The 26,245-nt window shown below is 44.1% G+C and overlaps 1 protein-coding gene and 1 long non-coding RNA gene across 5 annotated transcripts in view; both read right to left on the bottom strand.

The window, feature by feature from the left end:
- The window catches only part of LOC120757968 (hepatocyte nuclear factor 4-beta-like), a 32,467-nt gene extending 18,068 nt beyond the window's left edge, over positions 1 to 14,399 (bottom strand). Inside the window, exons 1-5 of one of the 4 annotated variants that reach the window (XM_040075715.2) lie at positions 13,748 to 14,399; positions 13,212 to 13,430; positions 12,862 to 12,942; positions 8,948 to 9,293; positions 6,222 to 7,593 (exon numbers count right to left, since the gene is read on the bottom strand). In XM_040075715.2, the coding sequence (XP_039931649.1) occupies positions 6,222 to 6,336 (115 nt within the window). In that variant the 5' untranslated portion in view covers positions 6,337 to 7,593; positions 8,948 to 9,293; positions 12,862 to 12,942; positions 13,212 to 13,430; positions 13,748 to 14,399. Of the gene's footprint in view, positions 1 to 6,221; positions 7,594 to 8,947; positions 9,294 to 12,861; positions 12,943 to 13,211; positions 13,632 to 13,747 lie in introns of those variants that run through there. The other 3 variants (XM_058422050.1, XM_058422049.1, XM_040075716.2) reach the window with 3 other exon arrangements.
- Positions 14,400 to 16,449: 2,050 nt separating this feature from the next.
- LOC120757969 (uncharacterized) lies at positions 16,450 to 25,392 on the bottom strand. Its single transcript, XR_005702712.1, has 3 exons — positions 25,307 to 25,392; positions 17,903 to 18,029; positions 16,450 to 16,566 (listed from the first exon to the last, which is right to left on the bottom strand). It is a non-coding gene; the product is annotated as an uncharacterized LOC120757969 (long non-coding RNA).
- Positions 25,393 to 26,245: the final 853 nt, after the last annotated feature.

Here is a 26,245-nt window from a genome sequence, read left to right on the forward strand (position 1 = left end):
TGTTCATTTGCCATTTTTTGTACCACTACATTTTTAATATTCATAGTAAAGAACTGTTATTCCTATTCCCATATTTTTGCCTGAAAGCCCCTTAGGATCAGAATTATAATAATTCAGAGGGAAGGGGTTTTACATTCTTCATTCCAGGGGAAACTCTGTCCCCGGCTGACACCTGTCTTTCCAAACCAAGACAAAAGTCATATTCTTCCCAAGCTCAGATCCTTTGTTTCTGGTGTTGGTCTGTTTTTCTTCACTTCAGTGACCAGAGGGATTTCAAGCTGCGTAACCCAAACTGAGCCTGAGAATTTATCAATTATCACTGCTTTTGTGGAGAGATATAAAGAAACCTCACTTCCACTTGAGTTTTATGTTTTTGAGGGATGAGGAGCCACCTCCTCAAGGAGATACCTGGAAAACATGGCTCAAAGCTGGTGCCCACAGAAGAAAATGGAAAAAAAGCTCATTAACTTGAATAAATAGAATGCAGAGAAGAAACAGCAGAGGCAGAAAGGATGAACTATTTCATGCCTGTGACAGAGGTGCTGAAGATAAAAGACTGTTCTTGAGAGCTCCTCTGCAGCTGGAAGGCAGAGACAGCAGATCCCACAGGGATCACTTTAGCTCTAAGTCTGGTCCATCCTCTGAAATTCTCTCCAAAGAGGCTCACTGCTTTCCACTAGAAAGCAACAGAAGTGTGCAGGAAGATCAGACTTCTAAATTAGGGACCTGAAACTGGGTGATATGAATGCCCTCTTGTCATGTCCCCCTGCACCCACTCATTTGGGGCAGGAATAGCTCTGCCCCTGCCTGCCCTGTGTGTACACACTGCTGAAAACTCCCCTTGGAACCTCTCCCTCTGCCCTAACCACCAGACTCGCTGCCCTCTTAATCCTCCTAATTTGAGGCACAGCTTGGGGAAGGATAAAACAGAAGACCCTTTCGAAGAGGGCAGCTACAGTGGTTGTATCTCCAGATCTGTTTGCAGAGCTTGCCCTGGGCACTCGCTGCAGGCTTCATGAATTTATCACACCTCTGGGAGCATGTTTTGTGCTCCAGGAGAGCCCATCTCATGCTCCAGTGACCTCAGAAAAGTTCCTGGGACAAGGCACACCCTGACGTGTCTCTGGGATGGGACATCCTCGCAGCAGAGATGGGGAAAGCTCAGCTTAGCAGATCCTTAGAGAAAACTACTCAAAGGGGAGGGATTGCCATCTGGTCTGCCTAGAGAGAGTTTTCTAATCCATAATGCATAAAAATAGCTCTGGGTAATTCACACACAGAGTGTACATATACAGAGAGAGTTATTTTTGTCTGTGAATACACATCAAAAAATTCATAGTGAAAATATTTGCTGTGCAATGAAAAATGTAATAAACTCCCCCAACAATCTCCCCCCAAAACAAACAAAAATTAAAAAAAAACCATACAAAAACACCCCCCAAACAAAACAAACAAACAAAAAACAAACAACAAAAAACACCAAACCCCAAAGCCAACAAAGCTTTAGTTTTTCAAGAACTGGACAGTTTCTTAGGTAAGGCTGAGACTAAGACATTTTTAGCCAAGACTTCACTGATGCAAAGTTCAGACTTCCTGTCACCTCCTAAAATAACCCTTTTGGTCCACATTCACTTTCTGGTGTATGGATGAATAAATAAGTGGGTTATAGCAAGATGGGAGCAACATTACAAGAAAGAATGACAGCACCAAAATCATTCTTATGTCATAATGACAGAAACTGAGATTCCCAAATTATGTGTAAGATTCTCCCAGCTCTGACATTTGTCAGGAAGTGACACTTGGGTCCTTTGGGAACATTGTCTATGTCAGAGGCGTTTAATGGCAATTTAGGTTGATTTTTAGGATTGTTTTTTTGCAATGATTCCTGATTTTATATTACTTAGTAACTCAGTATTAAGTGAACTGTGCAGAATATTCCTTTGAGGATAACTGCAGAACATTTGGGCATCTGTTGTTCCATCCATTTTATGAAGGAGCATATGACCATAAACGAAATTTTAAAAACTTGCACAACCAAAATAAAGATAATGCAGCCAATTTCCTTTTCACTCCACTCATGCTTTCTCTAGACTTCAGAGGAGTCAAGCCAAGGTCAAAGAGTTTAAGTCTCCAATGGACCCTTCATCCTTCAGTTAGGTCCAGACAACAAAATATTCCTGATGCTGGAAAGTAGTTACTCACCAGAGAAGATTTTTTTTTCTTTTATGTGAGTAGAATGTGACAATCTGCTTGCTGATATAAGGAAGGAACTAATAATCTGTCCTTAAACCAGGTATTACTGGAGGAGGAACCATCAGCACTGTGTGTGAGGGCCCGTGGAGATTAGCAAACCAAATTTTGCCCTCACTTGTATCCATGGAAGCACAAACAAACCACCAGTGAGTCGGGTGGCTTTGTGTTAGGGCAGCTCCACAGCTAAAAGTTCAAACCCTGGGAGGGAGCCACGTGTCCTTTTCAGCTGAATTGGCTGAATGTAAATAGAAATTTCAATAAACAAACAAATAAATAGAAAGCCCTAAGCCAGAATGCACATTAATTATGATCACAATTTTTAATTACAAAATCCTGTCACCAGCTAATGAGGGGCTCCAAATGAGAATTAGCTCAGAGAAGAGCAAAGCACAATGGATACCACAGGCACCGGGAAACTCCTTCAGCACAGCTTTCAAACCTACCTAATATTTGGGTTTTTCCTGGGCTGATCTCTGCGAGGAAAGGCAGAGGAAGGCCAGGATCCCTGGCAGCACAGTCCCCTGCCTGCCTGTGAAATCTGCTTCGTGTGCTCCATCCCTGCCTGGCACAAGGAGATAACCCGAACTGTTCCTGCGCTGTGCCACGATGCATTTGAAATTTCCGCTGGAGAGATGTACCTCATTTTGCTCTCCAGGAAGAGACCACAACTTGACTTTGTGTGGCTCCCAGGCTGAGCTGAGGCTCTGCTTGTGGCCAGACTCCTCACTGGGGCTGTCCCCAAGGTCCACTGGCAGAAGTATCTGAAGTTTTGACCATGTTTTTGTGAGCTGTAAGTAATCAGTGTGCAGACTGGGAGTTCCCTAAGGCTGAGAAGAGCACCCCAGTGGCTTCCCCAGATTTGGGATCAGCCAAGCTCACAACCGAAATGCACACAAATTTTTTGGTACCTACTTCTAGGTACTTCTTTGGTACCTGCTTCTCTATGTAAATCACTGCTTAACCAGGGATGAAATGATAATGCCAGTTTTACAGTGATAAGAACTGACATTGAGGATGATACCTGACCCCTGCACTGCTTTTCCTTCCAGTTCCTTTACTGGCTACAGCTCTTCTCGATGCACATTGTAAAAGAGAATTGTCTTGTAATACTTTCCAGTGTGGCTTTTATCTACCAGGAAATTCAAATTTTGGTGCACATAATTTGCAGTTAACAAATTCCCCAAATTGCATGTGCTGGGCTAGAATGTGAAGAGATCACAAGTGTGGGTTTAGGGCTTGAACACACACAGTCAGACTCGGTGCCAAAGCCAGCATTGTGAAAGCTGTACACACAAATGTAGGGCAGGAGGGGGTTTAAACCCTGGCCATGTGCAGGTCAGCCTCTTTCTACATCAGCTTTTAGCAAACAGAAAAGTTTTTGAGCTATAAACCACAGCTGTGGTTTAGTGATCCCAAATCCTACAGGAGCGATGATGAAGGTGCCAACCAGAGAGGCCAGAGCTGTTCGAAGCACTCCTGCAGCTCGAGGGATGGTGAAATCTCTACCAAAACATCTCTGGTGGCTTTTGCGTGGTCTGAACTGGGTCATACTCCTGCGGGGTTGGGAAAGATTGGTTGGGAAAGATTTCACCAGCCTTGTGCCAGAGTCCCGAGGATCAGTGTGGAGTGTGGGTGCTGGGGCAGGACAACGAGCACCGCCCTGGGAGAAAGCGCTCCCCAACTCTCAAATGAAGAACGGGGGCTGCGTTGCAACCCTTCCTCACATCTTCACCAAAATGAGACAGCTCTGACAAGAGTGTGAGGGAATGGCCATTAATCACACACAATGACTGAAAATATGGGTTGTAGCGCCTGCCAAGGTGGAGGAAACAAATTTGTACGGAATGGGAAAATTTCTGCTGTTACGATACACATTTCACAAAGGAAAGACAGAATTAGCAGTGATTTTTGCTCCTTTCCTTTTGCCAGCCTTTCTATTTAAATTTTCAGTATTTTTTATATCCCTCCCATAAAGTGTTCTATTCTTTGTTTGGAATTAATCTTAAAATATTTGGCAAATTATGGGCTATTTGAAGGTGGAAAATCCAAAATACGTTTCTGGGAAAATCTTCCTGAAGAAGAAACATCAAAGCACAGGAAGTGCTCCACAAAATTAATCCACCCAAAATTTTGACGAAATAATGTTCTGAAGAAGGAAGGAGTTGATTTCAAGAAAGCATGACCTTATTTGAAAATATTCTAATTTTCACTTTTGGAATTGTTCAGAAAGTAAGAAACTTTGCTGAGTCCATCAAAATAAATATTGCATCCTTTCCTGTTCATGTTTATAGAGGTCAAAGCTGTCATCATTTAGTAGGGAAAATACAGATGAACCTCAGGAGAGATATAAACAATCTTTTAAAAGTCCAATACAGTTATAAAAAACACCCAAAATGAGGTTGTTTCTTGATTCTAAAAAAATTTAAAATATTTCTGAAGCCACAAGGAAACTGTGATTTTGAATTACCTCAGGCAACTGAACTCAGCTGGGCAGCAATAGATTTCCATGCATGACCATTTCAGGCCTTTTTTGAAGTTATTTTTACAAACCGTAGAAAAGGACACTTACCCAAGACAAACAAGCTAATTTCAAAGCAGCTACTTCCCGAGAGAGCTGGTTAGTCATTAACAGCTAAACAAATATCACAATACCAAGCTCGATAAAGTTCAGAAAAAAACCTCAACCTGTCAGTTCTACTGCATGAATCAACAGACAGCCCAAACAGGCACTGGTGGTTCCTTTGCAAAATTATATTGAATTTTGAGGAAATTTGTGCTGCTTCAAAAAGTGAAAAATATCTTCTTGTTCAATGGGAAGTGACAAAGTGAAACATCTGTGTTAAATGACATTTCTGGAGTATGATGGGAGATGGAAAACTTTCTGCAAGAATAAGATCCAGTCTATCTGGAGCTTACAAAAACCATGTATGTTGAAAATCCTCAATTTGGGGACAGCCAGGGCTTTACCAGAAGGCAATTTTAAATTCAAGTTCCTTTTGGCCTTTTAACTTTACTTGTCTCCATAGCTCCCTCCATGCCCCACACTAATAAGTCTAATCATTTTATATTGTAGGTGATATCCCTACTGAAACTCTGATTTCTCTTGATGAGCCAGTTAATGAGCAAATGTGAAAATCCCGTCTTAATTTCACTAAGCTTCTTAACAAATTAAAAGGCTGCCAAAAACTCTCCAAAGGGATCGCTAACGTTGGAATCTCATTCAGTCGCACAATTGGTTTCATGCAATATTACCAAAATGCCCTTTATTTTTACACAGAAGTTGATTTCACAGAATGGAGTTCACTTTATGTCAGAGTACTTTTGACTGCAGAAAAATTAAATACCACACAAAGCACTTTTTTCCTGCGAACAAAGCGGAAGTCTCGGCATATAAACACTCCCGCCTCCCAGACAAGTCCTTTTGTACCCTAAAAACTGTTGGACCATCTTGGTAGCCAGAAAAAGAACACAAAGCTAGCAATGATTTGGATATTTCTTCTCAATCCAAGTTGCCAGGACCAACTTAAACAGGGCACAGAGTCACGGACAAATGCCATTTAGGACGACATGTTTTCCCGAGGATTAAATATCGACTGAAGTCGCATACGGGAACGAAACACGCATTTGAACAAGAAATATTGGTAGGAACTCCTCTCGTAAGCAATGAGACAAATCCAGGGAATGCCATGAAGACCTCTACCAACATCTGCAAAACCCGGTGGGCTCCTCAGGGCACGGCGCTCCTCTCACCAATTAAAAGAATAACCCAAAATAGGACCAGCAAACGAAGGGGTTGCGTTTCAGCCCAAACATAACCACGGATACAACAGAGGTTGACAGGTCAGCTGCTTAAATATCACCCCTTCCACCCTTTGCCCCATGCCTCCCACCAGCCTTTCCTCGGTGCCCAGCTTTATAATAAAAGTAATGGAGCTTATTCAAGAGAAAACAAATTAAAAAAATCTTACCGGTGTTATTGGGGAGCACACGGAGGTTGTCGAATTCCAGCATGGTGTAAGAGGAGTCCAAGGAGTCGACATAATCTGGCATATCCATGTCCATGATGGACTGACAAAGCTTCATTATTACTTGACAACAGCAAGGGAAGAGGCAGAAACAGCCCCACTGTCAATCACGGCCAAGGTTTCCTCTGCAGAGAGAGACACCCCAGTCCTTGCGATGACAAATCATTACCCAGCTCTGCCCGCAGTCCCCTCCCCGTGCCAGGACAGAAGGGACGAGGCCAATCCCTCTGGGGCAGTCCCCTCCCTTCCCGGGGTGCATCTCGCGCTCTGGCTCCTGATAAGGGGATGCAGATAAGGCCTAGGCTCAAACGCCTTGGATTGCATCTTCGGGTCAATACAGCCGCATTTATGGCTGCTCCTGCACAAACATTTTGAGAAGGGCTGAGGAGAGGCCGTCGCACACGTGTGTCACTCTCCCAGGGCAGAGCAGTGGTCACGTCCAGTCGCCAGTTGTCACCTCGCTCGCCTGCCAGCCCTTGGGGAACGAGCAAATGGTGTCACTTGAGGCTCATGAGGAGAATAAATCAATGTCCCACCGAATGAAGACCATTAAGGGAGGTCAGCATTGAGAACCTGAGTCACTTCCGTGAGACAACACAGTGCTCACGCCTTGAGTTGCAGTCGGAAGGGGAAAATCAGGTTTCATTCCAGCTGTACACGTGGTCTCACCCTCCTCCATAGGCAGAGGTGATGTGGAGGAGGTGATTTCTTCCTAAATTTTGGTACCCACCACCCTCCATCCCTCTCACCTGTGTCCTCCTCCCGGCTCCAGGCAGCCCCAGTTTCCCAGAGCTCCCTCTGGGGAAGGGCTGGGCTGTGCTGGTGAGTTGTCATTGTGGAAGGTTTCAAACGATGGCAAAAGATGAAAATGGAAAAGGCTGTGAGGAACAGGGCAGGCTCCCTGGCAGATGTGTGGTGTTGCATTTCACGCTGACCCACGCCTGGCTTTTCTGGGAAAGGTCCGTGTTACGGAAATTCAATTCCAGTTTTTCCCCCCACAGGCCTGTGGTGTTTGGTCTGGGTATTTCTTTTTTGTAATTTACTGAATTTTACATGAAACCGCTTTTTCAATTTACTGAATTTTACACAGAAGTTCTTTCCTTGTTAAGACTCATGAGCTGTGCTCCAGAAGGCTGGAAATAAAACTCAGCCATGCAAAGCCGTACAGCTTGGAGGGATTGGTTTATTCCCACTTTGATCTTCCACATGCCCTCCCTGACAATACAATTCCCTCTCCAGTGACGTGGGTTTGTGTCAGAGTGTCTTTCCTCTCCATGAGCTGTTCTGAGAGATCCAGGTCAACATCCTGTTGAATCTGGAGGAAAAGAAGAGTCTTGAGAAACAGGGAGCCGTGTTGCCAGAAAAGGAGCCTTGGCCAAAAGGATGGGATTGCCAGACTGCCTGAACTCTCACTGAACCGAGGAGCAGGCCAGCCTCATCTATCCCAGAAATCTACAAAGAGCAAGAAACACTCCAAATTCTGACTTTTTAACTGTCTTCATTATACTAATTTGATTTAATCCCCATTTCATATTTTGTTTTAATACCTTTTTTCGTATCCTGGGATTTTACAGTGGACATTGCAAGGGGTTAACTCCAGATAGGCTTTTCCTCTATAAAGATAGGGTGTAGAAAGTTTTAACTTTACTTTCTTATCATTTCTGGGGAATAAAATAATTTCATATGCCATATTTTCCTTTTCCTTCTTTCCCTTTTTAAGAACGTGTTGTAACCAGTGGTGCACAAATGACTCTCTGCTCAGATAAGACGTTATGTTTTTATCCTTGGACTGTGCCCCAGCTCCCAGTAATGCCAGCATCAGCTAAGTTGGGATCTGATTACTCGTTCTTGCCTCTTACTCAATGTCAGACTTGATTATGCCCATTAATCTGGCTTTCTTTTTTTTTTTTTTTTTTTTTAATGAGCCATGGGCACAATCCCGCCTGATTCTCAGCACTCTGCTACTATTGCAGGAAAGGTCTTTCACATTTCCACAATTCTAGTTTTTTGGTTTTGTTTTTTTTTTTTTCCTTTAATGGATTTCTCACCATTAAAATAGCCATTTTGGTATTTACCAAGCTTTTGGGCAGCTGTGGCTCAGAGAGGAGAAATCTGTCCTGATCTTGTTGGCTCTAGAGATCTCTCAATGTTTTCCATCCCTCAATACGATGCGAGGGTTGAGGATAGATTCCAAGGAAAGAAGTGGGGTGAGGATGTGCTCGGACAATTTTCATTCTGGGAATGACAAAATGTTATAGAGCAAATTTCATCGTTCAAAACCAGATTTCAGCACCACATCCACACTGATAATCAGGACTGACTTGTGGAAGGTGGTGCTGGAGGGACAAAACGTGGCATTTTTTCCAAATAAATGTCAACGCCCTGTTCCAAACCACTCCAGCACAAAAGCAGCCCTGAAGATGGACAAAACCCTGCTGAGGGTTGAGCAGTTTCTTCTTTTTCCTCTCCCTGGTTTCTTATATCACTTTCTGAGTCACAGCTGCAATTCAGCCAGGACCTGCTTAAGGCCAGGGCTAAATTTTATCAGTATCAGGAGAAATCAAACTCACTCAGAGGTGGCCTCACATCTCCTGAGCACTGCTCACTGTCACAGCAAAGTGACAGTGGCCCAGCCAAGAGCCAGGAATCTCGAGCTGGTTTCTTATTACCTTACCATGATCCAGCCTGATGGAGCAGTCAGGGAGATGGGAAGAGAACTCAGATCCTTTCCCAGAGCATGGCCACAGTAAGGATGGATTTGAGTGGAGATTCGTGAGGTTGACCAACACTTTCTGCTGAGAAACTTCCCAGGGTGCTTTCCTCGGGTGCTCAGGCATCGATGCAGCTGCACCGGCATCTTAGATGGATAGCCAAAGGCAAAACTGCCTGGTATAACTCAACCTTCCCAGTTTGGAAATGGATGCCAATCCTCCTCCATATGGACGTAATCCTCTTTTCAATGTGTTTTCCATTTATTCCTGTTTAGACTCTGAGGCTGGATGTAGCTGGAGGGTGCTGGGGAAAGGGGAGAAGGGAGAAAGAACCAGAGTTAAGTTTATTAAAAATAATATGAGCGTTCAAAGTTCGAGCTCTGGGAATGAATCAGTGTGGATTCTCCTGTGTGAGGGCACAGGGCAGGCTCTGAGGAACACATGTTCCCAATGAGACAACACACTCATTCCTAGAAATGAAATTCAGGTGCTTTTGGGAACGCTTGTTAGACAAGATGAAGCACAGCAAAGACAAGGACACTTTGATTGATTAAGAGAGAACACAAAGTGCTGCAGGCAGGGTGTCAGAAATAACATTTCTTTGGCGAGGTGAGTGCTGGGGGAAGAGGTCTGCAAGCCGTGGAAGCTGCACATCCATCTCTGGAGGCTGATTTTAATGGAAAATAACTCAATGCTGCATATGGGGAGAGGTGGCTGAGAGACTAAAACTTAATGAAGGACCTGTTGCTGTGCAAAATGGTGAGGCAGAAAAATACTGACTGTATTTTTGGAACAGAATTTTTCTTCTTTTATTCATAGAAAGCAATTTAAAAACCCCTACCACTCTTTTTAAATTTTCTCTGACTGAAAAATGCAGTTAATTATAATTATTAATTATATTTTTGTGAACTTGCAAGGTTCAGGAAAAGGATTTTTATGCAGTGAGCATAGATCCATCAGTCATCAGGGGGTTCTCAGATGCAACAGCAGCCATAATATTACCTACCTGGACAGGTGGTGTCTGGATAAAAACAATAATTTAAAGGCAGAAGGCAGCAAGGCCCTTTTCTGGGTAATGTATAAATAGAAACAGTGTGCTCCTGACATTATAATCAGTGTGAAATCATATCCTTAACATGTAATTACCATGGCAGATATTTCACAGTTATCTAGACCAGATGTTATTAAATCAGCTCCCTCCTTCCCTGGGTGCAGTTTGATATCTGTGATACACAAACCAGCAAAATGTTTCTTTACATTTTCAGGTATTCCTTATTACAATGAATATTACATTTCTACGTGTTGTAACGTCCACTGTGAGGGTGTCCTTGTTCTTCCAGCTGTTATATCTCCTGAAAAGATTTTGTCCGTGCAGTGTTTATTCATAAATAAAAATAATTTAAGATATTTCTGGATCCCAGTGATGGACGATGACCTGATGGACATGGGAGAGCATCACCCGTCATGCAGGAGGATGGGGAGGAGAAAACACACACAAAAAAATCAGGACCTTCACCTCCTTTCTCTCCAGAAAAACTTATTTTGCTTTACTGCTGCCAAACATGCTCATTTATCATTTACTCTTTTTGTTTTAGAACAATGAGTTTTGCTCTTTCATAACAACCCTTTGGAGTAAATAGAAACTTAAACAAGCTCCAGTCACTATGCTGGAAAAAATTATTTTACAACAATTTAAACAAACAAACAAACAAAATCTCCAAACCATGACACCCCCCTAAAAGACCCACAACAACAAAACATCAAACCCAGGCCAAATTTTAAAAAAAACCCTCAATCTTTAAAAAACCCTTTCCACCAGGTTGTAATGAAGGATTCCAGTCTTTACAAACTGCCAAGTACAAATCACCCAGAGACCCCACTGCCAGCAGTGACTTCAGGTTGGCTAATTTGTGAAATCCCCAGTAATTTCACCGAATGTTCAGCACAGACAAAACCATACTTGGATTTGGGGAATAAATCTAAGATGTTTTAAATTTTTCTAATGACCAAAGGTCAAGATGATGCCTTGTTCTTTCTGAGTTCACTTAACTTTTGTTCTTGGCTGCAGAGCTCTTGGCCAAGGCTGGAATTTCAGAAGCACAAAGGGCTCCTTTTGATTTCCAAATGTGAAGCAGCCTACATTTCAGCTCTGTTGAGAAATGGGAGCTCCCGGCGGGAATAACAACTGGATTTGCAAAGATGTAGCCACAGGTCACTGGTGATTTAGAAATAAAACCACTTTTTTGGACACCTGAGTGAAATCTGATTAAAACCTCATTTCCCCAGCGTGGGGGTCAAGACCTTTTACAAACCTGTCCCTGCCTGGCAAAGGCTTCATGGCCAACACCTGACACCTTCATGCACCAGCTGGAATTTCTTTGCTTATGGAATTTGTTTTCCATAAGCAGAAGTAATTGCGCAGAAGTAAATACTCAAATTGCAGGCAAATAAGAAATGCCTGCAACTTTTCTGTAAAAAAAAAAAAAAAAAAAAAAAAAAAAGAAGAAGAAGAAGAAGAAAAGATATTTTTCCGCACATTAACAAATACTTCTATCCGTGGGTATTCCTTGAGAATATTTCAGAGGACTTCCTGTCTCTTTTCTTTTCTGGAAAGAGATCAGCTGATCAATGCTTGAAATAATTATGGAAAAACAGGAACAAGCTCAATTTAATACTTTTTGTGGAAAAAAAAAATTGTTGCTTTCATTTGTAATTGAACTTTGAAGTTCACTGAAGGGAAGGCAATTAAAATATTTAATAATGAACTAAATTAAAAGAGCTAAAAGGACAGAAACAAAACATTTCATTGCTTAAGTTTGTTTGCAAATGTCAGGCATGGTAACAGTTTCTGACTCAAGTTTGGGACCCTTGGCAAGTTTTGAAACTAAAATTAAAGTTATGTCCCAGGTAACAAAACTGATAAATTTGTGGGAACATCACCTTCTGTCTGAAAATTTAAGAATTTCAATAGAGATCATATCTGGCACAATCAACACATGGAAATATCAACTTATTTGTGAAACTCCACCTCACTCACCAAAATTAAGACGGGACTTACTGCAATGAATTTATATTGTGTTTCACAGGTGAGTTTTTAGCAGTGTTTCACTCTAAGGAAAGGAAATGTTCATTTTCCATTTATTTCCTACAAAGATAGCAAGTTTTCCTAGGCTGGGCTTACACGGGAAAATCCAAATTTGAATAATTGCAAGAGTTTGGGCTGAGCTCTGCTCCATCTTAGAACAATCCATCCCAAATTCCTCCAAACCACTGATATATCCAACGCTGAATAAAAACTGGAAAACACAGCTTTGGAATGTGCTGTGCAGAGAACCAAAACATGGGGAAGAAATCATAAAAGAATCAAACTTTCAATTTTTCCCTCCTTCTCCCCTCACTGCCCTTGGGATGACTCGTTCCCACGTGCTAATCCAGATTCTGTCAGTCGGAGAACTGAGGTTGCATCAGAGCCCCTTCTCCAGATCACCATCACTCAGTTCTCCTGATTTTCACCATCCCAAACTAAGATTTCACATACAGTTTGGAAAAATCTCTGCAACCCCTGGGAAAAAAATTGGCATGTCATAGAATTATTCAGACTGGAAAGGACCTCCAAGACCATCGAGTCCACCCATTCCTCCAGCACTGCCAATCCCACCACCGACCCACGTCCCCACGTGCCACATCCTCACGCTTTTTAAACCTCTGCAGGGATGGTGACTTCACCACTTCCCTGGGCAGCCAGTCCCAACATTTGATAACCCTTCCCATGAAGAGATTTTTCCTACTATCCAATCTCAACCTCCCCTGGCTCAGCTTGAGGCCGTTTCCTCTCCCTGCTGTGTCCAGAGGGTGATTCATCCCAAACTCACACAGGTGTCCAAGAGACCTCGGAGGAACCACACAGCGATGCCAGCCTCCCTCCACAGAGCTCACGCGGAGTTCCACTCAACCTGCAAATTTTATGGGGGGGTGAAGTCACCGAAGATGAACTCCCCCTTGCCAAGGATGAAGGTGGCACACAAGGCTGGGCCCCTCCGCCACGGGTGACGTCGGCCCCTGACTAAAGCAAATAGAGAACGGCAAATAAGCCAGCAACAAAGAGTAAATTGTAAATAGCAAATAAATTTTAAAAAAATAACTGATTAATAGCAAATATCCCAGCCTGAGACAGGGCTGGCAGCAGGAGAGGAGAGGGGAGCCAGGGAGAGCATTACCTCACCCGCTGCTGCCGGAGTAGGCATGGGACTCATCTGGAGCACTCCACTGCCTCTGGGCAAGTTTTTGGCCTTTCCTGCTGAAAACACTGTTTAGTCAGGAGTAACCAGCCTCGAGGAGAGTATTTGCTGTGACTCCCATGTCCCCTGTGAACAACATTCCTGCCACCTCGAGCTTTTTGGGCTGCGGTGTTGACACTTCTGCAGATCTGTCATTAGCTCAGCTGAGGAGAGAACAGAAATGCTATTCAAGCCCCAGCTCCAACGTGGGAGGTTAGGAGTGCAAATCCTTGACTCACACTGAAAATGTGATGAGTGTTTTATGTTGGTGTTGTGCTTTCTATTTCAGGGATTGCCTTTGTTATGTTACGAGCCCTTTCCTAGCACATAAAGCACTGCTTTTAAGGGTTTATAGCTGCCGTCAGAGCTATACACATTTATTCTGAACTGTAATCTCCCACATTCCCAAAAATTAACCCAGGACTTGTGTTTTGACTTGTATCTTACAAATTCCTGGTTCTGGTGTTTTAAAAGCACTTACCTTGTCCCTTGTTTTTCTTTTGTATTTTAAGATTTCTGTGGTGGAATCTGGATCCAGTTTTCTCACAACGAAGATTCAAATGTCACCGAAATTCACTTTTTCTGATTGTAAGATTTTTTTGTAAACCATTCCCCTCAGTGTCTTCATGCTTTATTTTTGTTTTATGAGATAAACCAACGGATCATGTCTCAGAGACCTACCAGGGATGGGTTGACCTTTGCCTGTGATCACAGGAATCGTCAGCAGATTTATTGTAAACTGAACAACGTTCCTTCCAGGGAAATGAAGCAGCATTTTTTTGGGGGGGTAGTTTTGATTTCTCTTTCTGTCCCCCAGATTTCCCATCTTTGCCATTCTTCAGAGAAGTTAAGATGAAATTCCTCCAAAATACTCCTTGCAGTGTTGCCTTCTAAGTAAACTAAGTGCAATTGTAAAAATTTCAGCGATAAGACAGACCACTTAAAAAAAAGCCAGAAAAAAACCCAAAGATTAAGTCTATTTTATCTGCAACAATCCCTTATATATTTGCACATCTGACCTTGCAGCTCATTCACACTTACAAACATTTTGTTGGAGTTCAACATCAGGGTAGAAGCGAGAAGTCTTCAACCAACATGTGACGTGCTCTGGAGAAAAACCTTCCATTCCTGCAAGGGACTGGAAAGCTGAAACAGGCACAAACCTAAATAAATATTGATTTATTTTTTTTAAATGATGGAGGATCTAAAATGGTTATTGTATTGAAATTGATACGGCTTTGGAGTAAATATCTATGAGTTATAATAACATCAAAGGGGTAGAGTCAGGAAGGAAAATGAGAAAACCTGCCAGAAAAGATCACAGAATTAGAGAATATCCTGACTTGGAAGGGGACAGGAATCATTGGGTTCAGCTCCATCAGGTCCAATAGCTTGTTCTAGAGAGCTCAGGCAGAGGGTGCAAACTGCAAAAATTTAGGTTTAGATGGGATATTAGGAAAAAAATTCTTCCCTGTGAGGGTGCTGAGGCCCTGTCACAGGTGCCCAGAGAAGCTGTGGCTGCCCCTGGATCCCTGGAAGTGTCCAAGACCAGGTTGGATGGGGCTTGGAGCAACCTGGGATAGTGGAAAGTGTCCTTACCCAGGGCAGGGGAGGGAATAGGGATGATCCTTAAAATCCCTTACAACCCAAACCATCCTCCATAATCCAAAATGACAAGTTATTTTTAAAGTATTTGGGGCAAATTCAGACAGATTTACCTTTCTAAAAGATTCTCCCCCCCATAAAAAAAAGGTGGTAAGCAGACATACTGACTTGTGGAAAGATGCTTTTCATGACTTTCAATTGAAGAAATTATTGTAAACATCCAGCTATATTTTTCCCCGAAATATCCATTTTTGAACACTTCAGTCTCTTCCAGACTTCATAATTGCTGCTCTTTCCGTGGGTATAGAAAAAGCAAGTGACTGTTTGCCAAGTGCCAAGCACACATCTCCAAACCCCTGAGTCTCACAGATATTTTCAGGAAGTTGCTGTAACCCCTGATAAATCTTTGCAGGCCGCTGGGATGAATGATGTTTGTGGGTGCATTTTTGAGGCTGCCATGCTGGAGAGGTATTTGTGGCTGTGGACTCTGCCACTCACGTGGAAAAGTGTGCTTTCCCTGTGTCCATCCTATAGGCTGTACTTTGCACATCTGCCTTTAATCAGAACCATTTCATATCTTCAGGAGTATGTGACATCAAATGGATCACTTAGAAATCAGAGTTAACCAGCAAATTATGCACTCCTCTGGTTTTGGGTTTGGTTTTTTTTTTTTTTTTTCATTCATGAATTGCCAGTGTGAAAATTCCCTCAGGGCAGAGTTTTTAGCAAATCTGGTGAACGCAAATGTGTGGTAAGTGTCACAGGCTCGGGGACAGATCAGACCTGCATTTTTACACCATATACCTCTTTACTACAGCTATTTTTCCACTGACACATGGAATAACTCAATCTCTGTCCTCTTGTTTGGGGCTTTTATCCCCCAGATATTTCAAGGGGTAAACAGTCTTAAATCCTGGAGGAGCTCTCCAAGCCAAGATTCATTTCTGATTCCAGTGATGTTTAGAGCATCCCATGGGGTTGTTATTCCCTTGCTGAAACAGGTCACTGTGGCCTCCCCTGTTAAAAGCTGCCTGCCAATTATATTTTGCTCCAGGCCAGAATTCTGCATGAAAACACTGATGAAATATTAGCAGAGGCAAAAGTCTCTTTATTGCTCTTATTTATACTTCAGCAGCACTTAGGGGATGGAAGATCCCAGCCCAGGTGCTGCTCAGAAATGCTGCAAGAAACATCCCTGCTGATAAAAACTGCAGCAGACAAGAGGTGAGGAGGAGGAGTGAAGGGATAAACCAGACCTGCTCAGTCCCACATGCACATCTTCACCTCCAAACAGAGCCACTGCCTTGTGGGAATCACCCAGATCTGATCTCTGAGCTGCATGGAGAGCGTTCAATCAGCTAATTGTTTTAATTGAAAGAGGAGCTGATCCACAGAAATGATTTCACCATGAAAAGGAGAAATAATGGAACAATTGCTGGAAATTATTTAGCAACATCTCAGGAGCCAATGGAGTCTCCGTGAACTCAGAGAGAAACACCATAAACAAGGACTGGAACCATTTCTCTTTGGCCTGAATCTCATTGATGGGTATACAAGGTATATATAAAATAAATTACCTGTCACTCTGGAACTCTGTTTTCCCAATTTTATGCAGCAGCTCCTCTCATCTTTCTCCTGGACATCTCCAGCCTTGCTGCTTTCTTCCAGTTAGGATTTTCAAGCTGGCATTGGCCCCTAGGAATAACAACCAGCCAGGCAGCCATAAGGAATTTACGCTCCACAGTTGCAATATTCTCTTTATGCACTTAGGTTTTGGCCCATTTTTCTCTCTAGAAGATTGTGCAATGCTAATTACTTTATTTTTATTTCCCCCTCCCGCCCCCTTCCAGGAGAGTTGATAGAAACACATCCAAAAGCATATTTCCCTAGGCATTAGCCTGCTTTAATAAACTCTGGTCACACTGGAAATATTTGTATTTTAATCTGTAAAACAGAGATTAGGGAAAAGTTTCGAATATTGCTTAAGCACTTCAAGCCAAGAAATAATTCCATTGTACTTTAAATTAAACATGCGATTTTCATGTCATTCTAAAGGAGGGTGGATACATTTCTTGCCCAAATGTGTGTTCCAGTTGTATATTCATGAGTTTAGATCAAGATATTAAGGAAATAACCGGCATTTGCTGTGTGCACAGCAGGTGACACACCAGTGCATTGCTAAACCCCACACTGCTGATCAAGAACATTAAATGTTTTTACAGAAATTTAATCTAATCCTTGCTTGGGAAATGAATCCCAGACAAGAGCAATAACAATAAGGGGCTTTCAGAGAAAGCAGCATTTGCTTAGGCAAGATGGATAAATTAAACAATGAAATCCACGCCTTCAAAAATTACTTTTCTATGTTTTCTTAGCAGGCAGATCCAGAGACACTGTGATAATCTATAGACAATCAGATTTAGCTACCGGACAAGTTATCCCAGTAAGAAATTAATTGTGTTAATAACACAATTTAGGGGGGAAATCTCTTCTCTTCCATGCATGTCAATCCACAGCAGCAGCATTGAAACCAGCTCACCTAAAGCAGGGTCATTCTGGATTTACCACCACTCTGAACAGAATCTCTCCCAATTAAATACACCCAGAGCATAAAGAAATCCAGCTGGCAGTACAAAACCCATTTTGCCTCGTTTGTTCTCAATTTTCAGCAGCCCAGGGACACTCAGCCTCAGCCATGGATACCCTGGTGAGCATGGAAACCTTTCCTAGTGCAAACAGAGCCTGTCCAGCGCTTCGAGCACCGGGTACCACTTTGGCTTGGCCGATTGAGCACAGTCCACTTTAAAAACCTCGGTCAGGCAGCGACAGTGATGAGATGCTCAGGCTTTCCTCTCACTCAAGATGGCAGCAGAGATACTGAGACACCGAGCTGGCTCCTGGGTTTATTTTCTGCCCCTCCATCGGGGCCCTTCCCAGTCCCTGGAAACAGCTTCCTCCAGGGATGGAACAAGGCAGAACCCAATAGGAAATAAAACAAGGGAGTCGGGAGCTGACTCCGGATGTTCCTTACCGTGTCCTGTTGCTCCTGGCCATCTCCCCTGCTTTCCACACGGGAACACATGATGTTTGCACAGCCTCCTTGCAGGATTGACTCGTCTCCAGGTTGCAGCGTCAGAGAGGCAAACCGGAGGAGTATCCTGGAAAAGGAGAAATGGGTGATGTGAAACAGATGTGTTGTTTTTTTGTTGGTTTTTTTTTTTTTTTTTTTTTTTTTTCCCCCTTAATTGCTTATTGCAGAGGCAGCCCAGTAACTAATCCACCTGCTGTGTTCCCACAGGGATAATTACTCACCTCATGCTCCCAGCCAGCTGAATTTATGTTTTCCATGCCTCATTATATCCATCTCTGCCCAACAACGTGCCCCAAAGTGCTGCACAAGTGCCACACTCATACAAATACCCATCTCCTCTTTGCCCAGAGAAGCTGTGGCTGCCCCTGGATCCCTGGAAGTGTCCAAAGCCACGCTGGATGGGGCTTGGAGCAACCTGGGATAGTGGAAGGTGGAATGGAACAAGAGGAGTTTTAAGGTCCCTTCCAACCCAAACTGTTCTGTGTTTCTGCAGCTCTAGGTACAGTTAGGAGCAGAGTCATTTTCAATGTTGCTTAGATACAGAGGATCGCATGGCAAGGATGGTTTTCCAGGGAATCTGGAGATGTAAATTAAAAATAATATTATGGTACATGCGAGAGGAGAGCTGACCAATCACAGCAGTAAATAACTCATGTCTGAAATCCCTGTTTCTTCCAAGAACCCATTGTCCATAGGAACAGGTCAGAAACACACAGTGAAGGGTTCTGAGCACCCAGGTGATGTTAGTGCTGGTTTTTAATTTGCTCACACATTGCTATTCTAAGTCACGTTCAGCACAGAACAATGGTTGCTGTTGGCCCATCATTTTCCCCAAATATTTCAAGGCTTGCACTCAAAGGTGCTGCTCAGTGAGGAGAGAGGCCCTTGGTAGTGAGTTCTGATCACGGTTAACATGCAATTAACAGCTACAAACAGTTAATTGAATGAAGAAAAACAGAAGTTCCAATTGATCTCTGCTTCTCACCCAGACCTGGGAGGCAAGGGCAGCCCGTGTCTCCAGTGCTCCAGCAGTGGGACTGGATCCTTCCTCATTGCCAGAGGAATTTGTCTTTGATGGAGTGGCCGGTGCACAAGAGATGGGAGGTGAGAAATTGTCACTGACTCGATAGGGCTGGAAACAGAAGGTGACCTGAGCTCCAGGCTTTGTTCTGCTCCTGTTGTTAGCACAGCCTTCATCTTTCCTTCTTTTCCAAGGAGCTACTTATTTTGGAGCCTGAGGCGAGAGCCAGCACCAGCTGGAGATAATTTAGCCCTACTTCACTAATGTTGATGTCTCTGGATTTAATATTGGCTTTTCTGGAACCCTCCTAGGGCTCTTGGGCTTGGCGAAGGGGCTCAGGTAGTTATCTTGAGCATAATATTTTGTTAACCAAGCCGGTGCAGATCTGTTTCAAACACAAAACAGGAATCTGCTCATCCAGGACTAACAAAGCTCCCCAAACTCTTCCCCTGCTGGATGCTCAGCAGCTCTCAGCTCTGGGGAACATCTTCAAAAGCCTTTCAGGCTTAACTAATGCCTGCTGCAGTAACGCTCAGAGCCAAACTGGGTCCCTCAGAGGGAAAATACAGTGGCTGGAGAGAGGGAAGGGGATGTGCTGGGAATGAAGAGAGAAGGGGGAAACGTTGAGCTTTGTCAGGGTGGTCACCAAGGGCTTGGCTCCGTGGAAGAAGCCTCCAGGTGCAGCCAGGCAGCCCCCACTGCTCTCCCCACGGCTCCTGGGAATACCTGATCCAAGGGACCTGAGCAATGGCCAAGGGAGAAGCTGGGAGGGAGCCCAGATAGAGCAAGTTTTGAGAAGAACAGACAATTAAAAGCTGAGGTACACCACAACAACATTTGCTCACACCCTTCTGCCTGGGGACAGGCACAAACCCATGAGTGAAATCCCTGGCAAACCAGAAATCCAGAGGGAGATTAAAAAATTGCCCCTTGCCAGACTGGCTATGGAATATTTTCCTGCACTGTTGCTCCTGAGCTCTGTCCAGGGGTGTTCCCAGCCTTGTCTTGCCGGCTGTTTGTGCAGGATGATTTGGGACAGAGGGACAGCAGTGACGGATAGGAGATCCCAAACCTGTCCCCATCAGTGCTGTAAAAACCATGGGTGTTATCCCAGGAGCAGGACAGAGGAAGGACACAAAGGGACTGAAGAAACCTGTAGGTTTTACGGTAACTTGAATTTACCAGACTCCCCTCACTCATGCCCAGCAAAGCCAAATTTAAAACATCCTTTTTCTTCCATTTCAAACAGTTCAGTTTGATGCCTGCCTTGCACATGGGTCTGGTGGGAAATGTTGGTGGGATATATATCACAAACAGGGTTTTTCCTTCAAGCTTCTCAAAATCTCATCTGTTTTATCTGTGGTTGCTGCTACATCCAGTTATTCCTGCAGGTAACTGCAGTCCCATCTCTTGCCAGTGGCATGAAAAAGCTCTGGAATTAACCCAGCAGTTTTGATGTCTGCAGTAATTGTACTGTGCCTCCTCTTCCATGAAGAGAAAAATTTGCTACAATACTAAAGATAAAACAAATAAATCCAGTATAAAACCCATCTAATTGAATTAAATGAAAGTAGCCTCTCAGACTGCCCTTTCTGTGAATCACATTATCTTCGTGTTTACTGACTCTTTGACAGGAGTCTAAATGATCCCAAATTTTATCAGAATAAATCAACTACACACACACACACACAAATCCCTTCTAAAAAGGACAGACATTCTTAACAGCCATCTGGAACAGATTATTGCTCTCCTAGTAGCATTGTTGATACTGAAAGTGTTGTAACAATATCCTTTTCTAATGTGGTTCTGCTGTGGCTCCATCCATAATAAAACCGGTTGATGCCAGAGAACCCACTTAGCATGACAGGCTCCCCAAAACCTGGATTGTTTGTCTAAGACTCTGATTTGGCGTCCCAAGCTCCATGATCTGATGAAGCTTCTTTTAATATTTTTAAATGAGACTAAGGAATGAGTATCACCCAAGCTGGGGAAATGTTTTTGCTGGACCATACGCCCTCCAAGTCCTTGTAAATCCTAAATGCCACTAAAGAGAGATGGAGACTGGAAACCAAAATGATTTTCCCTGTTTCCAGCCTTGTAAAGCCTAAAATAACTGCGCCTTTTTTTGTTTTCTTGAGTATATATTGTCTGCTCTGCAGTTTGGCTGCAACCAAAGGTTACAACAGATAAACCAGAACGTGTATTAGTCTCATAAATGACAGATAAATGTCAATCACCTTTACACCAAGACACTCAGAAAAATCCAATAATATTGAGAGCTCAAAAGGAGGCAACTGACACAAAACTACCCAGCAGAAAGACCTGAACACTCACCATTTTCTTGCCCAAATAGAGAAGAGAGTGCTCTACCAAGATCCTAAATAAAAGCATTTCTTCCACATTAATGGTGGTCAGTGCTGGGAAGGTGCCTTCTCTTCCTAAAAAAAAAAAATCTCCATTTCTGCCACCTTACAGGTATTTGTGTCTCATTGCCCAGCAGTTTTCTGTTTCATTGCCCAGCAGTTTTCTGTCTCAAGCCATGAAGAAGTGATCAGGGACAGAGAGATGAAGGATGCAATTCCCTAGGAAAATGGCATTTAAAATTATAGATGTTCCATGATTTTCACCCTGTTTTTTCCTTTTCTTATTGCTCACTCATTGATGTGTGATCTGTTCCTGTCCTACTTATACAGCCTCATTTTCTCTGGATGTACACGTTCATATGGTTACACACACACACAAAAAAAAAGTTATCCTTGGTAAAAGCTCTTCACAAGTTTGTGGGGAAAAACAAGTAAAGCAACATCATAACAGAGCCTGTTAGATGCTGGACATTACCAGTTCCAGCCATTCTATCAGCCAAACACTTCCAATTTAGCCCAGAGCAGCAAATCTCAATGAAAAAAAAAAATAAATAAAATAAAATAAAAGAGGGGATGAGAAGAGTCAACCACTTCAGAACTTCTTTGAAGTCTTAGTCCTCGCCATCATTCTGCTGTTCCCCGAGGTCACTGTGCTGTGCCTCAGCCCAAATGCCATCCCCTTGCAGAGAATTAAAGAATTAAAGAGCCCTGGGTGCAACTTTGCATTGTTGCCTGTCCGCACGGAGGAGCGGAGCCCGTGATCCGCGAGAAGCCACAAAACCAGCGAGCGAATTTTGTCCGTGTGGTTGTTGGCAGCTGCTGGGACAAAACATGGCTTGGAGTCATAACAGGACCTGGGGTCCCCTCCCTCCAGCCCTGCCACCCTCGCTGAGAGCCAGCTGGGAGCCTTTCTTCTTGTTCTCTTTGTTGTCTGAGTTGCCTGATAGCAGAGGTCCTGCCAACCTACAATTAGAACCAAGAGCTGTGCCTTTGTGCTCTGTCTGCCCAGAGATAGGGCAGTAATTTATGTAGCCAGCATGCCAAGGACTTGCCAACGGTGTCAAAAGCAAGTTCATAATAAATTACTCTTTTTGGGGCACTTCCTTCGCTTGCCAATGGAGGGAAAGCAAAGGAAAATGACAAAGAGCCCCGCTCGTTCCCTTCAGACAACTGTGATTTATTACAGGCGAAGCAAGGAGGATTCCAAAAACATTACTCCTATAAGGGAAGGTAACTCAATCTCCAGCAAAAATAAACAGCCATGTTTAAATAAACCCTCTGAGAAGTGCTACTGCCCTTTTCCCCAGAAATTGGGGGAGCATTTCTTTGCCCTGATATTGTTCCGCTGTGTGAGACGCCGTCCCATGGATCTCATCTCGTTTGGGTGGCCTGGTAAGTCATCAAAGGATAAAAGGCAGAGAACAAAGGGAAAAATAAAAGTATTATGAGCTGCAGCTGAAGTGCCTGACAGATGTTGGGTTGTTGCTTGTGGGAACTGCCTTCCATCTCCGGAGCAGAGGCTTCACCCCGCTCACTGCCCAGGCTCCTGCTCCTGGAAGGGAAGGGGTGGCATGGACAAGGTCTTTCCCCGGCACACCATCCCAGAGGCCATCGGTCAGTGATTTAGGGACTTCCCCCAGCTCTCCTGTGGACAGTGAATTCGATAAATCACAACAACACTTGAGTCAGATACCCTGCAAGGATCCTCATGGACTTTAGAGCTTTCAGCAGGACCAACAAACCCAGGAGCAACATTCCCATGGCTCAGAGGACAGGATCCTGCCCCTCTGCACTGACCCTCTCCAGACCTAGTGGGAAAGGTGGGAAGGTTAAATATCACCTTCTTTCCTCCCCTCCTGCTTTGGCACCAGGATGGCAAACTGCTCAACACAACCCAGAGAAGTGGGTTAATGAGAGTTTGGGAACAAATGCAGACCTCCAAGAGAAGCAAGGTTGTGGGCATCCAGCCCTTCAAATCTGCTGGGGAAACGGCATCCACCTGCCCACTGGCTGAAGTCGTGCTTTTCCCTCTTATCACACACCCCAGCCTCTGATGGCGTGATGTGTGGAGAGCCCCAGGAAGCTGCCGTGCTCCCCAGCGCCCTTGCACAACCCACAGGGATTTACTGCCTCCCCTGAGTGCGATCCCGAGGCACGCCCTCTGCCTCCTCTGCTGCTGGCCTTGCTCTTTGCTTGACTTCCTTATTCCAGAATCGCTCCTTAATTAGCACGAGCTATTAGGAAAACTCACCGCAGTAATGTCAATCCCCTTCTCTCTGCCAAGATGAGACATAATTAACGACACGAGGCAAATTAGTCATGCAGCTGCTTGGGTTTGTAGATCTCTCAGATGCTGTGAACACGTCACTCAGACTCAGGGGGGGATTTTTTTTTTTTTTTTTCTTATTAAGCTCATTGTGCTTTATGAAGTTCATCAGCAAGGGAAGCGTAATTAAACCAGCTTTTTCTACCACACTTTGAAACAAGTAGGATAAAGGAGTGGGGAGAAAACCAGCAAGATTTGTCTTTATGGGTTTCTGCGATGCCGAAAAGGCTGGCAAGGGTAATTTGCTCATGAGTTAAGAGTGATCTGAGCTGCTGTGGTCAGCTGAGAACAAGAGCTTGCCCGTAGCTTGGTGAAACCCCTGAGGAGCCCAGGCAGCCAGGACATCCAGAGTGCAAGGCAGGCAGCGCTGCCAAGGCTCCTTTTCCAGCCTGTGGAGACAGCAGGACACCTTGGCCCGGGCTCCAAAATAGCTGGCATGGGAATCAGGGAGTGGCTGGCCAAGAGAAAATGCCAAGGGAAGAAGCATGCCTGCAGCCACAGCCTTGCAGGGAATTGGGCGCTGGCTTCCAGCGTCAGTGTTATCCATCCACGGCTGGAAAAACGCCCTGAGGCAGAGTCCTGAGGGGAATCACAGCCCTCACCTGCTGATTCAGCGCTAGAGGAGCCACCTTTGAGGTGTGGGACATCTCCCTCATCCCTGGGCCCAGGATTCCTCCTGTATCCCATGCCCTGGTGCCAGCCTTTGTTTTTGTTGATGGCCACGCTCTGGCTCAGCTCTCAATCAACTCTCCAGGCTGAGCTCCATGACTAAAAATGCTTTGGGAACACTCTCCCCTTGTAGCCAGAAGCCTCTGAAGAAGACAGGACAAATGGAGGGTCCCAGGATGGGGATGAAGAGATGGACATCTGTGTGTCTGCCCCCACCTTCCCTGAGGGCACGTGTGCCCAGAAACATCAGCAGAAGGGACATTCTGATGCCTCAGGAATCTCCTGGTGGAAACGGAGGTGGATTTTCAGGGGCTTTCTAGCTGGGCAGCGAGCCAAAGAGTGGAAGATTAAGGGTCTATACTTTGGACTTACACACTGAGCTAAACCACGACCAAGCAACATTTTCCATTCATGACTTCAACCCTAAGAGCTTAAACTGCCTGCTTGAGAGATCCAGCCCATCAACCCAAGCCCCTGTGAGGCAGGAGGTCCCACCTGAGACCCTCTGCAGAGCTCCTGAACCACACAGCCTGCACAAACGACCTCCAGGAAAGATCCATTTCAAAGCAGTTTGCAGTGAAAATAAAATGCTTCAGCACATGGTGCTCTTCGAAGTACCTACCCAGTACATAAGTATGTGTTGTTGTGATCTTTTTGCATCATTTCCCAGATTGATTAGAAATGTACCTATAAAATATATATATATACAAGATATTCAGAGTGGTCAAGAAAATCCCACCTGAGTTGTGTTCTCTGGCTTCTCAGCCTGGAGTCCTTTGGTGTGAATTGTGTCAGACATCCTAATATAACTTCAAAGGAGACGTTTGAAAGAACTCAAACCCCCACCACAAACTGACTGAGACAGTATTTTGACAAGTCAACTCAAATACCTTTCAGAGACAGATGCTTTTTTTTTCCCCCCCCATGGGATATTAGTTTTATCCTCCCCCAAATTGAATACTTACACTTTTTGATCCCTATTCTTTCTGGCAGCTTTCACATTTCCATCATTTGGCAACACAACAAGGATTAGGAGACTTCCTGATGTCCTCCTCCTCCCTGAAAAAGAGCACACGGCTGACGTATTTGTACGTAATATTTGGGCACACAACCAGTGGGGATCTCGTACCTGCTTTTTTGTCCCTTCTTGTGCTTTGCCTGCTGCACTGATCTGATAAAATGCACTGCCAATTTAAATCAGAGAGGATTTAGCCTGGAAAGCAGGATCCTCTCCCCACAGCCATTCCCTGCTTCTGTGGAAACACAGCATGGGGATCCTAAAAGGGAAAATAAAACAGAGGAAAGGAAATACCACATCTACCAGGTGACAGGTTATGAATTTTCTGGATTGGTTAAAACAGGGAACACATCCAGGTCATTGTGAAGGTTTGGTACCTCCTCAACATTTTTGGTTCAAAAAGTACCCCTTAGTCTGGGCCTTTGTGGGCAGATCGCCACAGAAAAGGTGAATGGAAATCCACTGAGTAAAGAGTGAACATTTGCAACACTTGGAGATATCAGCCAGCCATAAAAAGAGCTGTAAATCAATATTTCATATCTGGTCACACCAGTAGCCATAAGCAATGTGATATTCTCACGTGCCTGATCCGTGACATCTTTTATGACTTTACCTGCAGATTTCCTCAGACCTGGAAGTGTTCAAGGCCAGGTTGGATGGGGGTTGGAGCAACCTGGGATGGAGGAAGGTGTCCCTGACCATGGCAGGGGGTAGAACAAGATGAGCTTGAAGGTCCCTTCCAACCCAAGCCTGTTCTGTGATTCCATGACATTCCCAGTGTCTAGGAACTAAGGGTATTTCTCTCTAACCTCAGGAAATTAGGGCTGCCTGGGTGAACCTGTGTCTGCCACCAGCCAGGTTCCACAGCACCGTGACAAAAGGACCC

The sequence above is a fragment of the Hirundo rustica genome, chromosome 11 (assembly GCF_015227805.2).
Source record: "Hirundo rustica isolate bHirRus1 chromosome 11, bHirRus1.pri.v3, whole genome shotgun sequence".
NCBI lineage: Eukaryota > Metazoa > Chordata > Aves > Passeriformes > Hirundinidae > Hirundo > Hirundo rustica.